The sequence below is a fragment of the Zalophus californianus genome, chromosome 8 (genome assembly GCF_009762305.2).
Source record: "Zalophus californianus isolate mZalCal1 chromosome 8, mZalCal1.pri.v2, whole genome shotgun sequence".
In the NCBI taxonomy this organism is placed as follows: domain Eukaryota; kingdom Metazoa; phylum Chordata; class Mammalia; order Carnivora; family Otariidae; genus Zalophus; species Zalophus californianus.
Window position 1 is genome coordinate 21,464,404 of NC_045602.1, and position 12,807 is coordinate 21,477,210.

General features: G+C 39.3%; 1 protein-coding gene across 2 annotated transcripts in view; it reads right to left on the bottom strand.

The window, feature by feature from the left end:
- HADHA (hydroxyacyl-CoA dehydrogenase trifunctional multienzyme complex subunit alpha) overlaps positions 1 to 12,807 on the bottom strand; it is a 50,888-nt gene that overhangs the window by 20,937 nt on the left and 17,144 nt on the right. For both annotated transcript variants that reach the window (XM_027624189.2, XM_027624190.2), the window contains exon 7: positions 10,063 to 10,165. In XM_027624189.2, the coding sequence (XP_027479990.1) occupies positions 10,063 to 10,165 (103 nt within the window). The remainder of the gene's footprint in view (positions 1 to 10,062; positions 10,166 to 12,807) is intronic.

Below are 12,807 nucleotides of genomic sequence, written 5' to 3' on the forward strand. Positions count from 1 at the left end.
CCATCTCTTGCTTAGATAGGGCTTTCCTTACTTCACAGTTGTGGCCATTCACAGTATGGTATTTTTGAATGACAATCTTGTCTACAGAGTCATGGTCATCAAATGTTACAAAAGCAAAACCTCTCTTTTTGCCACTGCCTCGGTCAGTCATGATCTCGATCACTTCAATTTTCCCATACTGTTCAAAATAATCTCTTAGGTGATGTTCTTCAGTGTCTTCTTTAATGCCACCAACAAAAATCTTTTTCACAGTTAAGTGGGCACCAGGTCTTTGAGAATCTTCTCTTGAGACAGCCCTCTTTGGTTCCACAACTCTTCCATCCACCTTGTGTGGCCTTGCGTTCATGGCTGCATCCACCTCCTCCACAGTGGCATACGTGACAAACCCAAAGCCTCTGGAGCGCTTGGTGTTTGGATCTCTCATTACCACACAGTCCGTAAGCGTTCCCCATTGCTCAAAATGGCTCCTCAGACTCTCATCGGTTGTTTCAAAGCTCAAACCTCCGATGAAGAGCTTCCGCAGCTGTTCAGGCTCTTTGGGAGACTCTGACTTAGACATGACGGCGGTGGGAGGGGAGACTTAAACGATGCTTACTCTGCGGCGTCCACGGGCAGAAAGGCTCACAGTGTCATGATGTTTAGCACATAAAGTACTTCTATAGAGAAAGGAACATGCCAAAAATATGCAACTCATTTTCTACTTAAGGCATCTGCTCTATACTGAACTTCCTTGAGACAAGAAACTAAAGAGCGAGGTTCCAAAAATCCAAAAGCTATTTTTACAGGGTTGTGAAAGCAGACATTTATGAGGCTCTCAATCAAAAGCCTGGAGGAGGTGGTGGCTGGGGTTAAAGAGGCAATCTTGTGCAGTCCTGTGGTATGTAGGAAACAAAATCCCGATAGTGGGAGGAGGCTAAAACAAATAGGTAACCACTCTCTCCCTTAAGACATGTGCCGTATTGTGGAAGTATGTGAAAGGGGATGAGAAAGAACTGAGCTCCCAATTTCTGAATGGTGAAAGTGCATAGGGCCCACAAAAGTCACAATGTGCCTGTAGGGAGGCCAATGCCACTGGAACTTGTGAAGTAGAATGCTGGAGGGTAGTCACTCCACAAATGGAGAGCTCCAGAGATCTACAGAGGACCCCCTGAAACCCCCTTGAAACTGTTTTCCACACGCTTGAGATGAAACTACCCAAGGCTTCTTTTCATAAAGGCATGAAAAGAAGCAAGAAAAAAATGGCCTAAAGACAAGAGGCAAATTGACTGATAGAAACAGATGCAGAAATGAAGACAGAATTAGCAGACACAAGGTTAAAAAGGCTATTGTAAATTCATGCCATACATTCAAGGCAGAGGAAAACAGAAACATAAGAGAAATTGAATACATAAAAGTGAATCAAATGTTACTTCTAGATATGAAAAAAAATCAACACCTGAAACGAAAAATACACAGGATTGGATTAATAGTAGATTATACACCAAAGAAGAGAAGATCAGGAAACTTAAATATGTGGCAATAGAAAATATACCAACTGAAAAAGAAAAATTACTCCATTTTGGGAAAATATCAAGTAATCTAACATATGTGAAGTTGGAGCCCCAGAAAAGGGGTCAGGGAGATGGGAAAATATTGGAAGAAATGGCCAAAAAGTTGCCAATTTTTATAAAAACTACAAGTCCACTATCCAAGAAACTCAATGAATCCCATGCCCAATGAACATTAAAAAACAACAGCACCCACAACAAACCAAGGCATGTCATAAAGAAATGACTAAGACCAGTAATAAAGGGAAGATCTGAGAGCAGCTGGGGAGGTGGGGGGTGAGGGGAAGACACATTACACACAGAAGAACAAAGATAAAATAAGAACAGACTTTCTATCAGAAATTATGCAAGCCACAACATAAGGTGGACATCTATAAAGTACCACAAGGAAAATACTAGAAACCTGGAATTCTATAGCCATCAAGAATATCTCTGAAAAATAAAATGGAAAATAAAGACTTTGTCAAACAAATCAAAAGGTGGGAAGATTAATTGCCAGCAGACCTATGCTACAGAATATGTCAATAAAGTTCTTCAGGTTGGAGGAAAATCAAACCAGATGGGAACTTGGAGCTATACAAAGAAAGAGCACCCAAAATGACAAATATGTAGGTAAACATAAAAGACTTTCTCATTTTTAATCTCTTTAAAGATAGCTGTTTAAAACAAAAATAGCAATATGCTGAGGAATGTAGACTATATTTAGAAATAAAATGTTTAACAGCAATAGCACAATGAATGGGGAAAAATAAAAGTACAGTTGACTCTTAACGCAGGGGTTAGAGATGTTGATGCCATTTGCAGTAGAAAATTTGTGTATAATTTTTGATTACCCCAAAACTTAACTACTAATAGCCTACTATTGACCAATAACATAGTTGATTAGCACATATTTTGTATATGTATTATATACTGTATTCTTACAATAAAATAAGCTAAGGAAAAAAATGTTATTAAGCAAATAAGGAGGAGCACCTGGGTGGCTCAGTCAGTTAAGTGTCTGCCTTTGGTTCAGGTCATGATCCCAGGGTCCTGAGATTAAGCCCCCCACTGGCTGGGCTCCCTGCTCAGCAGAGGGCCTGTTATGCCTTCTGCCTCTGCCCCTTGTCCTGCTTGTACTCTCTCTCTCAAATAAATACATAAAATCTTTAAAAGAAATAAGGAAAATACATTTACAGCACTGTATAAAAATCTGCATATAAGTGAACCTGCACAAACCTATGTTGTGCAAGGGTGAACTGTATACTCTTTTAAGGTTCTTACCCTATATGTAAAATGATACATCATTTCCAGATAGATCATATGTTAAAGATGTACACTATAAACCTTACAGCAACCTCTAAAAGGGTAAAGCAAAGTAAAATATTTTTATTTATTATTTTTTTATTTATTTGACAGAGAGTGAGCACAAGCAGGGGGAGTGGCACGCAGAGAGGGAGAAGCAGGCTCCCCGCCGAGCATGGAGCCTTATGCGGGACTCGATCCCAGGACCCTGGGCTCAGCACCTGAGCCAAAGGCAGACGCTTAACGACTGAGCCACCCAGGCGCCCCAGGGTAAAGCAAAGTAAAAGCCCAATAGTGAGGGTAAGAAATGACTAATCCAAAGGAAAAGAGGAAGAAAAAAGGAACAAAGACCAGCGAGGACAAACAGAAAACAAGCAGTGTTAAATAAAGTTGAAATGCCAGAACTGTGTTGGTATGCAGTAGAGGAAGTTAATGAGAATTTAAGGAAATTTCAATGTTAACATGTATGTATCATGTTGGATTGGACCTGCTCAGCCAATCTGGAAGGGTTAGAGGGCCTACGAGTTCCCTGAACCCATCCTGTGGTTATTTCCAGAATGCATAATTGGAATACACATACTCAGCAAATAGCAATATCCCCTTATTAGCTCCTTGACCTGTGAAGTGAGGGCTATTAAAATGGGAAAGGCCAAATGTAAGCCATTAGAACTGCCTCTACTCAGAAGAACAGTAAACCGAAAGTAATGCCGCATTCCTGGAGGAATTGCAGAGATCAGTGCCACCATCAGGGATTTGAAAGACGGTGATTTCCACTCATTCAACTTGCCTATTTTGGTTTGTGCATAAAAATAGATGGATCTTTGTAGAACAGCAGTGGACTTGAACTTAATCAGGTAGTAAGTGCAATTTCTGTTGGTGTTCCAGATATGGTTTCATTGCTTGAACAAATTAACGTATCTTCTTTCTCCTGTTATGCACGTACTGATCTAGAAAATGCTTTTTTCCTCAACAGCTCTTAGTAAGGACTACCTGAAGCAGTTTGCTTTCAGCTGTCAATGTAACCTCAGAGGAGTATCAACTCTCCAGCCATGTCATAATTTAGTCCACAGGGACCTTGATGGTCTTTCCCTTCCAAAAGGTACCATGCTGGTTTGTTACATTGATGATATTACCCTGAATGAATCTGGTAAACAGGAAGTACCAACTACTCTAGACATATGCATTTTAGTGAGATTTCTAAGGGTCCAGTGGTGTGGCACATGTTGACATCCCTTCCAAGATGAAGGGTAAGTTGTTGCATCTGGCGCCTCCTGCCACAGAAAAATAGGCCCAACACTTGGTGGGCCTCTTTGGATTTTGGAGGCAACATTTCATTTGGGTGTGCTACTCTAGCCCCTTTACTGAGTAACTCTAAGGCTGCTAGTTTTGAGTGGGGTCCAGGAAGAAAAGCTATTTGGATCTTATGTTCAGATCTGATGGTGCATGAAGTGTCAGTGGTAGACTGAGATGTTGTCTGGAGTCCTTGAGAGGACCCGATAGGCAAATCATGGTACAGACACTTAGAAATTTGGAACAAAGCCCTACCATTCTCTGTGAATAATTACTCTCCTACTGAGAAACAGCTTTTGGCTTGCTAGTGGGCCTTGGTAGGGCCTCAACGTTTAATTAACCATGGGCCATCAGATTACCATGTGACCTGAGCTGCCCGTCAGGAAGGGGACATTGTTTGGCCCACTAAACCATAAAGTTCATTGTAACAGCAGTCCACTCCACGACCAAGTGGAATTGGTATATGTGAGAAAGGGCTTGAGGAGACCTTAAAGGCACAAGTTATATGAGAAAGTGACCAAACTTTCCTTACTCCTCCTTCTCTGTCCCAGTTTGCCCCTATTGCCTCATGGGGAGTTCCTTATGACCAGATGATTGGGGAAGAGAAAACTCAGGCCTGGTCTGTAGATAGTTCTGTAGGATATGCAGGAAACATCTGAAAGCGCCAAAATCCCTTTCCAGGACTAAAGGGGTGTTGGGCCGCTACTACACAATGGGAGTCAGGAAGAGTATGTCTTACAACAGATCTCTTAGGGGGTCCCCTTAGTGCTACTAGGGCCTGTAATTAGTTAATGGAAAACTACAACAACTCAATTCATGCAAGACTGATAGTGGCCCAGACCTTCTAGGAATGAAGGTCACCCCACTAAGAGAAGAACCATGACCAGCTGAGGTACTTCCTGGGGGGCAAAAGGAACATGGAATGGGAGGCAGAAATAGGTACAGCTATGGCCACATGACTGTTTGTAGAAACTGAGGAGCCCAGCCCCTGGCCAAAAACCTATCGGTCATTTTTCAGGCCCAATCACAGGTAATTAGAAAGGCTCTTACCCAGCAGGCCTCACAGGAAAAGCTGCCCTTCCCACAGCAGACTTGGTGCACAGCCAAGGCGTCACAGACGGTTAACAGGAGCTGCAGTAAGTAACCAGGTACCCCTTGCCACTATGCTCTTACACGTATGTGCATTCTTACCCCGGGTGCCTCACTCCTGTCTTTTGGGGACCTCCCACCAAGGTCTAACTCAGGTGCCTCTAATGAGGCCTCCTTATTGGGGGAAGAAAGAGAAACCTTAAAGACACTTCTCCTACTCTGACTCAGTACTTTTCCACTCCTAGCTTTTACCATTTTAAACAGTGAAATCACAACCAAAAAGCACAAAAAATGAGGAGAATATGGCACTAAATAGACCATGAAAAGGGTACTTGTTGGCTCTATGAGAGCGGAAACAAGAAGGCAGAATGTTGCCTTGTTTGACCTCAGCTGGAACATGTGCACTGGGAAATGTGAATTTTTCACGACTCTGTACATGAATATTAATGACTGCAAAAGCATCATACGTATAATTTTTGGGGTCATAACAAATTTTAGTGAGTAGGTGAATTCGCAAATAAGGAGCTTGCAAATAAGGATCAACCGTACTCTGATCACAACATTAAACTGGAAATCAGTAACAAAGATTTTGAAACATTTGCAAGTATTTATAAATTAAATAACACACTCCTAAATTACACATGGGTCAAAGAAAAAATCATGGGAAATCTGAAAATATTCCGACCTTCATGTAAGTGAAAACATAATATTAAAGTATGCACATAAAGCAGTGGTGAGAGAAATTGAGAGCTTTAAATGCTAATGTTAGGAAAAAAAACCTTAAAATCAATGATCTAAGTTTCTACCTTGAGAAACTAGAAAAAGAACAAATTGAACCCAAAAGCAAGCAGAAATAAGGAATAACTGAAATCAATAAACAGCAAACAAACAATAGAGGAAAATCAATGAAACTAAAAGTTGGTTTTTTTTTTTTTTTTAAGATTTATTTACTTGACAGAGAGAGACACAGCGAGAGAGGGAACATAAGCAGAGGGAGTGGGAGAGGGAGAAGCAGGCCTCCCACTGAGCAGGGAGCCCAATGCGGGGCTCGATCCCAGGACCCTGGGACCATGACCTGAGCCGAAGGCAGACGCCTAACGACTGAGCTACCCAGGCGCCCCTAAAAGCTGGTTCTTGACAAATTTCTAGCCAGACTCATCAGGGAAAAAATAAAGACGACACAAATTATCAATATCAGGAATGAAAGAGTATAAATGATATACACCTTTACAGAGTATAAAGATAGTGAAAAAATACTAATGAAATTGTATTATGAACTTTATTGTAACAAATTTAGCAAGTTAAATAAAACGGACAAAATCTTTGAGAAACAAATTACTATAAGCTTGCTCAAAAAAATGGAGAACCTGAATAGCCCTGTATCTATGAAGGAGATTGAATTCATATATAAAAACCTTCCCAACAAAGAAAAGTCCATATATGACTTCACTGGTGAATTCTATCAAGTATTTAAAGAGGAAATAATACCAATTCTATACACAATCTTCCAGAAAATAGAAAAAAAAAACAACAAAAAAAAACCCCCGAAAAGCCTTTACAATTCATTTCATGAAGCCAGCATTATTCTGATACCAACACCAAGCAAAGGTATCACAAGAAAATTATCCCTGAGACCATTATCTCTCATGACCAGACATAAAGTTCCTTTACAAAATTTTAGCTGATCCAGTCAATTTTTACAAAGGATAATATATTATGACCAAGTGGAGTTTATTCCTGGAATGCAAGTCTGGTTCAATAGACAAAACTCAATGTAACTGATACTACTAATAGACTAAGAAAGACAAAAATCATACAATCACTTCATTAGATGCAGAAAGAACATTTGACAAAATTCAACATCTATTTTCAGCAAACTATAGATAAAAAGAAATGTCTGCAATCTGATAAGGGCATATATAAAAAAGCTACAGCTAACACCATACACCCTATAGCATCAGAGTAAATGCTCTTCCCCTAAGATGGGGAACAAGTTAACAATTATCTGCTTTCACCACCTCTATCCAATGTTGTATTAAAGATCTTAGGGGCGCCTGGGTGGCTCAGATGGTTAAGCATCTGCCTTCAGCTCAGGTCATGATCTCCAGGTCCTGGGATCGAACCCCACGTCGGGCTCCCTGCTCAGCAAGCCCCTTCCTCTCCCCACTGCTCCTACTCTCTCTCTCTCTCTGTCTCAAATGAATAAATAAAAAATTCTTAAAAAAAAAAATAAAGATCTTAGCCATTGTAGAAAGTCAAGAAAAAAAATAAATAAATGCCAACGAGATGGGAAAGGAAAAAGCCAAAATGTCTTATTTATAGACATTACTATTTATATAAAAACTCCTTAGAAATCTGTAGAAAAAGTTACTAGAATAAATTTAGCAAAGCCACAGAATACAAGGTCCATGTACAAAAATCAATTGTGTGTGTGTATACATATATATTTAATAATGAGAAATTAAAGTTAAAAAGGCATTATGTCCCAAAAGCATGTAGTAAAAGGTATAAATTTAACAAATTGTGTGCAAGATATATTCAAAGAAAAGTATAAAACACTGCAGAGAGAAATTAAAGATGACCTAAATAAACAGAGTTATACCCTATCATGATGAAAAGACTCAATGTTAAATATGTCAATTCTCCCCGAACTGATACATTGATTCAGTGTAATTCCAATCAGAATCCTAGCATGTATTTTTGTAGTTATGGATGAGATGATTATAAAATTTCTATGTAAATGCAAATAAACCAGTATAGGCAAAATAAATTTTGAAAGAGAACCAAAATAAAAGGGGTCATATTACCTGATTTCAAGATTTACTAAAACACAATAATCAAGACAGTATGACATTGGCTTAAGTAAAGATATATGGATAACTGGAGATAGAAAATCCGGATATAGACTCAAATATACAGAATCAACTGATTTTTGACCAAGCTGTCAAGGTAGTTCAATGGGGAAAGAAGAGGCTTTTCAACAAACTGTGCTAGGACATTGGATATTCATTTGCAAAAAAACCCAAACAAAACAAAACAAAACAAAACTCCATCTACCTCATACCACGTACAAAAGTTAACTTGAAATGGATCACAGACAAAAATGGAAGAGCTAAACCACAAAATTTCCAGAAGAAAATATAGGAGAAAAATCTTTGCAGTCTTGCTAAGAAAAGATTTCTTAGATACAACAACAGCATGACCCATAAAAGAAGATCCTGATACAATGGACTTCATCAAAATTAAGAATTTCTGCATTTAGATAATGAAAAGACAAGCCACAGACAGGAAGAAAATATCCGCAAATCACAAATCTCACAAAAGACTTGTATTCTGATATAAAGAACTCTGAAAACTCATTAAGAAAAACTCAATCAAACAATGGGCCAAACATCTGAATAGACACTTTACCAGAAGATATACAGAAGGCAAATCAACACATGAAAGAAACTCAGTATCTCTGGTCATTAGGGAAATATAAATTAAAACCACAATGAGATATTACTACACTTCTATTAGAAGGTCTAAAATTAAAAAGACTTGACCATGCAAAGCAGCTGGTAACTAGAACTCTCATACACTGCTGGTGGGAATGCAAAATGGTATAACCACTTTGAGAAAACAGTTTGACAGTTTCTTAAAAGCTACACACAAATCTATCATATGATCCAGCCAATGTACTCTTTGGTTATTTGTCTAAGAAAAATGAAATATATGTCCACATAAAGACTTGTGGATGAACGTTCACAGCAGCTTTATTCTGAATAGCCCCAAACTGGAAACAACTCAAATTTCCACCATTTGGTGAATGGATAAACAAATTATGTTGTATCTATACGATGGAATAACACTCAGCATTAAGAAGGGACAAACTGTTAATATATGCAACAACATGGATGAATCTCAAAATCATTACGCTAAATCAAAGACACAAAAAGCTATATACTAAAAATGTTCTATTATGATTGTGGTGGTGCTTACATAGCTACATAGATTTGTCAAAACTCAAAATCTACATTAAAAATTGGTAAATTTATCTGTACCTCTGAAACAAATAATGCAATATATGTTAAGAAAAAAAAAAGAAGAAGAAGATAGCAGGAGGGGAAGAATGAAGGGGGGAAATCGGAGCGGGAGACGAACCATGAGAGACGATGGACTCTGAAAAACAAACTGAGGGTTCTAGAGGGGAGGGGGGTGGGGGGATGGGTTAGCCTGGGGATGGGTATTAAAGAGGGCACGTTCTGCATGGAGCACTGGGTGTTATGCACAAACAATGAATCATGGAACACTACATCCAAAACTAATGATGTAATGTATGGGGATTAACAGAACAATAAAAAAATTTAAAAAATTGGTAAGTTTGTTATCACATAATACCTCAATAATGCTGATTTTTAAGAAATGCAAGAGGGTGATGAACACATAATCTGGAATAGTGATTTCCTTGGGTGAGGGGAGGCAAAGAAGTTGTATGGAGGGAAGCAGCACATCAGTAGATGTCAACTATTGTTAACATTCTCAGGTTGTTTCATACATGTTTATTGTATTATTAAAACAGACACAAAAAAACTGAAGGAGGGTTATCATGAATAACAACATAGATAATTTAAGAACCAAAAATAAGGACTTGATACAATTCTGTACTCTTGACGTCCAATTTACAAAATAGAATAGAAATTGGGGTGATTAATGTTAGAAATGATTTAGTATTAGCTATATTCAGAAAACTTCACTCTTCAGAATGACTCATTTCTTGAGAGTCTGAATTTCATTCTAACCAATATTTAAGATATTAACTTTTAAAAAAATAACTTCATAAGGCCTAATTCTGAGGCATGCTACCGCTTACCCAGGGGTTCCACCAATTGGTCAACCAGTCCCATTTTCTTTGCTCTGTCTGCACGAATGTTTCTACCAGTCAGCATCATGTCAAAAGCAGCAGGTACACCCACCTAACAAGCAAGCAAGGATCAGAGTACAGGGGTAAAAATATCAGAGTGACAATTACAGTTTACAAAACAATTGCAGTTTACAGTTTACAAATCATTCAACTGAGAAAAATATTTAAATGAGGAAAGTCAAACCAGATTTTTATGCTATTTATCAATCAGTTAAGTTTTACACACTGATACACATTTAGGTAACTTTTGGGATTACACACTTCCAGTTGAAGCAAAAATGTTTGTATCTCTTCTTTTAATTCAATATGTAAGATTTCTGTCTTATGGAATTGATAAGGTACAGAAATAATTTCATGTTTCCTAAAGCTGTGCATTTATATATTATCATTTAAATAATACTTAAAATTCCTTTAGTGGAGCTAGTGGAGACTGAGAAACCTGATAGTTTTGACAATGTCTTTATTTATTTATTTAAAAAAATTTCTTTTTAAGATTTTATTTATTTGACAGAGAGAGATCACAAGTAGGCAGACAGGCAGGCAGAGGGAGAGGGAGAAGCAGGCTTCCTGGTGAGCACGGAGCCCGATGCGGGGCTCGATCCCAGGACGCCAGGATCATGACCCAAGCCGAAGGCAGACACTTAACTGACTGAGCCACTCAGGTGCCCCAATTTATTTTTAATTTTTTTTTTTTGCTTTAAAATATTTTACTGGAATCCTTTTGATAAAAACAAGTATTTATGCTAAAGAAGTCTAATTGATCTAAAAATACTTAAGCATCTCAAAATTTCTGGGCAGTTTCTCTCCTTCAGTAAGTTGACAGCTGCTCACAGGTTAATGCAGGAAAGCTAGAAGGAAGCTCCTAGGATCTGCCCAACACCAGACAGGAGATATCCTCTGCATTAATAAAACCCATAGTAGGCAGGGAGAAAGGACGCAGCTCTTCACTTATCACAGCCTATAGGTTCAAGTGGCAGGAGCCATTACCTAGGCATCACAGATATCTCTCCACAGTATCTCTCCCAGAGGGCGAATTCCAAACTTCAGCCCTTCAGCTACCAGATCGGTGCCTAGCTAGGCTTCCAGAATAATCGTGCGTTACACACCGGCGGGCTCTTAAGACACCCTCGAGGCGCTGCGGACCAGCCTGCAAGGACCAGGGGCCTACACGCAGGAAGCTGTGCAAAGACAGCGCAGGACGCCGGGGCCTCCCCTGGTGTAGGGGAGGGAGCCGCAGGAGCCCCCACGGGCAACACAGCATTCCCACAGCCCGAGGCAACCAGACCTGCGCACAAAGAGCAATTTATTTTTAATTTTTAAAAAAGATTTCTTTATTTGAGAGATAGGGAGAGCCTCGGGGGGGCGGGAGTAGGGGAGCGGTGGGCCTCGATCTGAGGACCCTGAGACCATGACCTGAGGAGCCAGACACTTAACTGACTCAGCCACCCAGGTGCCCAACAATGTTTTTAAAAAGAATTTTAGGCTTAAAAATGGAACTCAGCTTGGGGAGCCTGGGTGGCTCAGTCATTAAACATCTGTCTTCAGCTCAGGTCATGATCCCGGGGTCCTGGGATGGAGCCCCACATCTGGCTCCCTGTTTGGCAGGAAGCCTGCTTCTCCCTCTCCCACTCCCCCCTGCTTGTGTTCCTGCTCTCGCTGTCTCTCTCTGTCAAATAAATAAATTAATTAAAAAAACAGAACTAAGACAGAGCTTCTTATGTAGGCGCTAGAAGAATGGTTTCTAGCAACATTTAAATACCAACTAATACAAAACAATGAAAGAAACCCAGCAATATTTTCTACACCCATATAGGCTTATTTATTCTTTCAATAAATCCTCTTGACAATTTCTATGAAGGAATGCACACTATTTATTATCAGAAAACTAACACCATAAATCTTCCTATTTTTCTGTGCCCAGCTTGTATCAACTTCCCTTCAAAGAGTATTTCTGCTGAGCCTTGTTTTCACTGAGGAATCAATAGTGCCTGAAGCTACACGGTTTAGTGGAGTATTAAGACTGCTCTGCAGCCTCCAGGTCTGACTGTTCTCCTCTCCTCATGAATTCAAAGGCCTAATTGGCCTCTTTTGGTTCTACAGAATACAGCAATGAGATCATCCAAAAAGGAGAAAGATCTGCCTCTTATGTTTATCATGAAATATGATCCATGGATTTGAAAAACTGGTAAGATGGTACTGTGCACAGAAGGAACAAATTAAACCCTAAGTTCAAGGGGCACCTGACTGGTTCAGTTGGTAATGCATGCAACTCTTGATCTTAGGGTTATAAGTTCAAGCCCAACGCTGGGTGTTATAGATTACTTAAAAATAAAATCGTTAAAAAAATAAACTGTAAGTTCCAGAAAGGCAAACATGTACCTTATTTACCTTTATACTTCTTCAGGGATTAATAAAGGACCTTGATCAGTAATTTTGATCAAGGACTTGGGGTGCCTGGGTGGCTCAGTCGGTTAAGCATCCAACTCTTGATTTCAGCTCAGGTCATGATCCCAGGGTCGAGGAATCGGGCTCTGCTCAGCATGGAGTCTGCCTGAGATTCTCTCTCTCCTTCTTCCTCTGCCCCTCCCCCCTGCTCATGCATATGCTCTCTCTTTACATAAAGAAATAAAATCTTTAAAAAATTAATTTTGATCAATGAATTAAAAAATGTGGAATTAAGAAAATAAACACCAG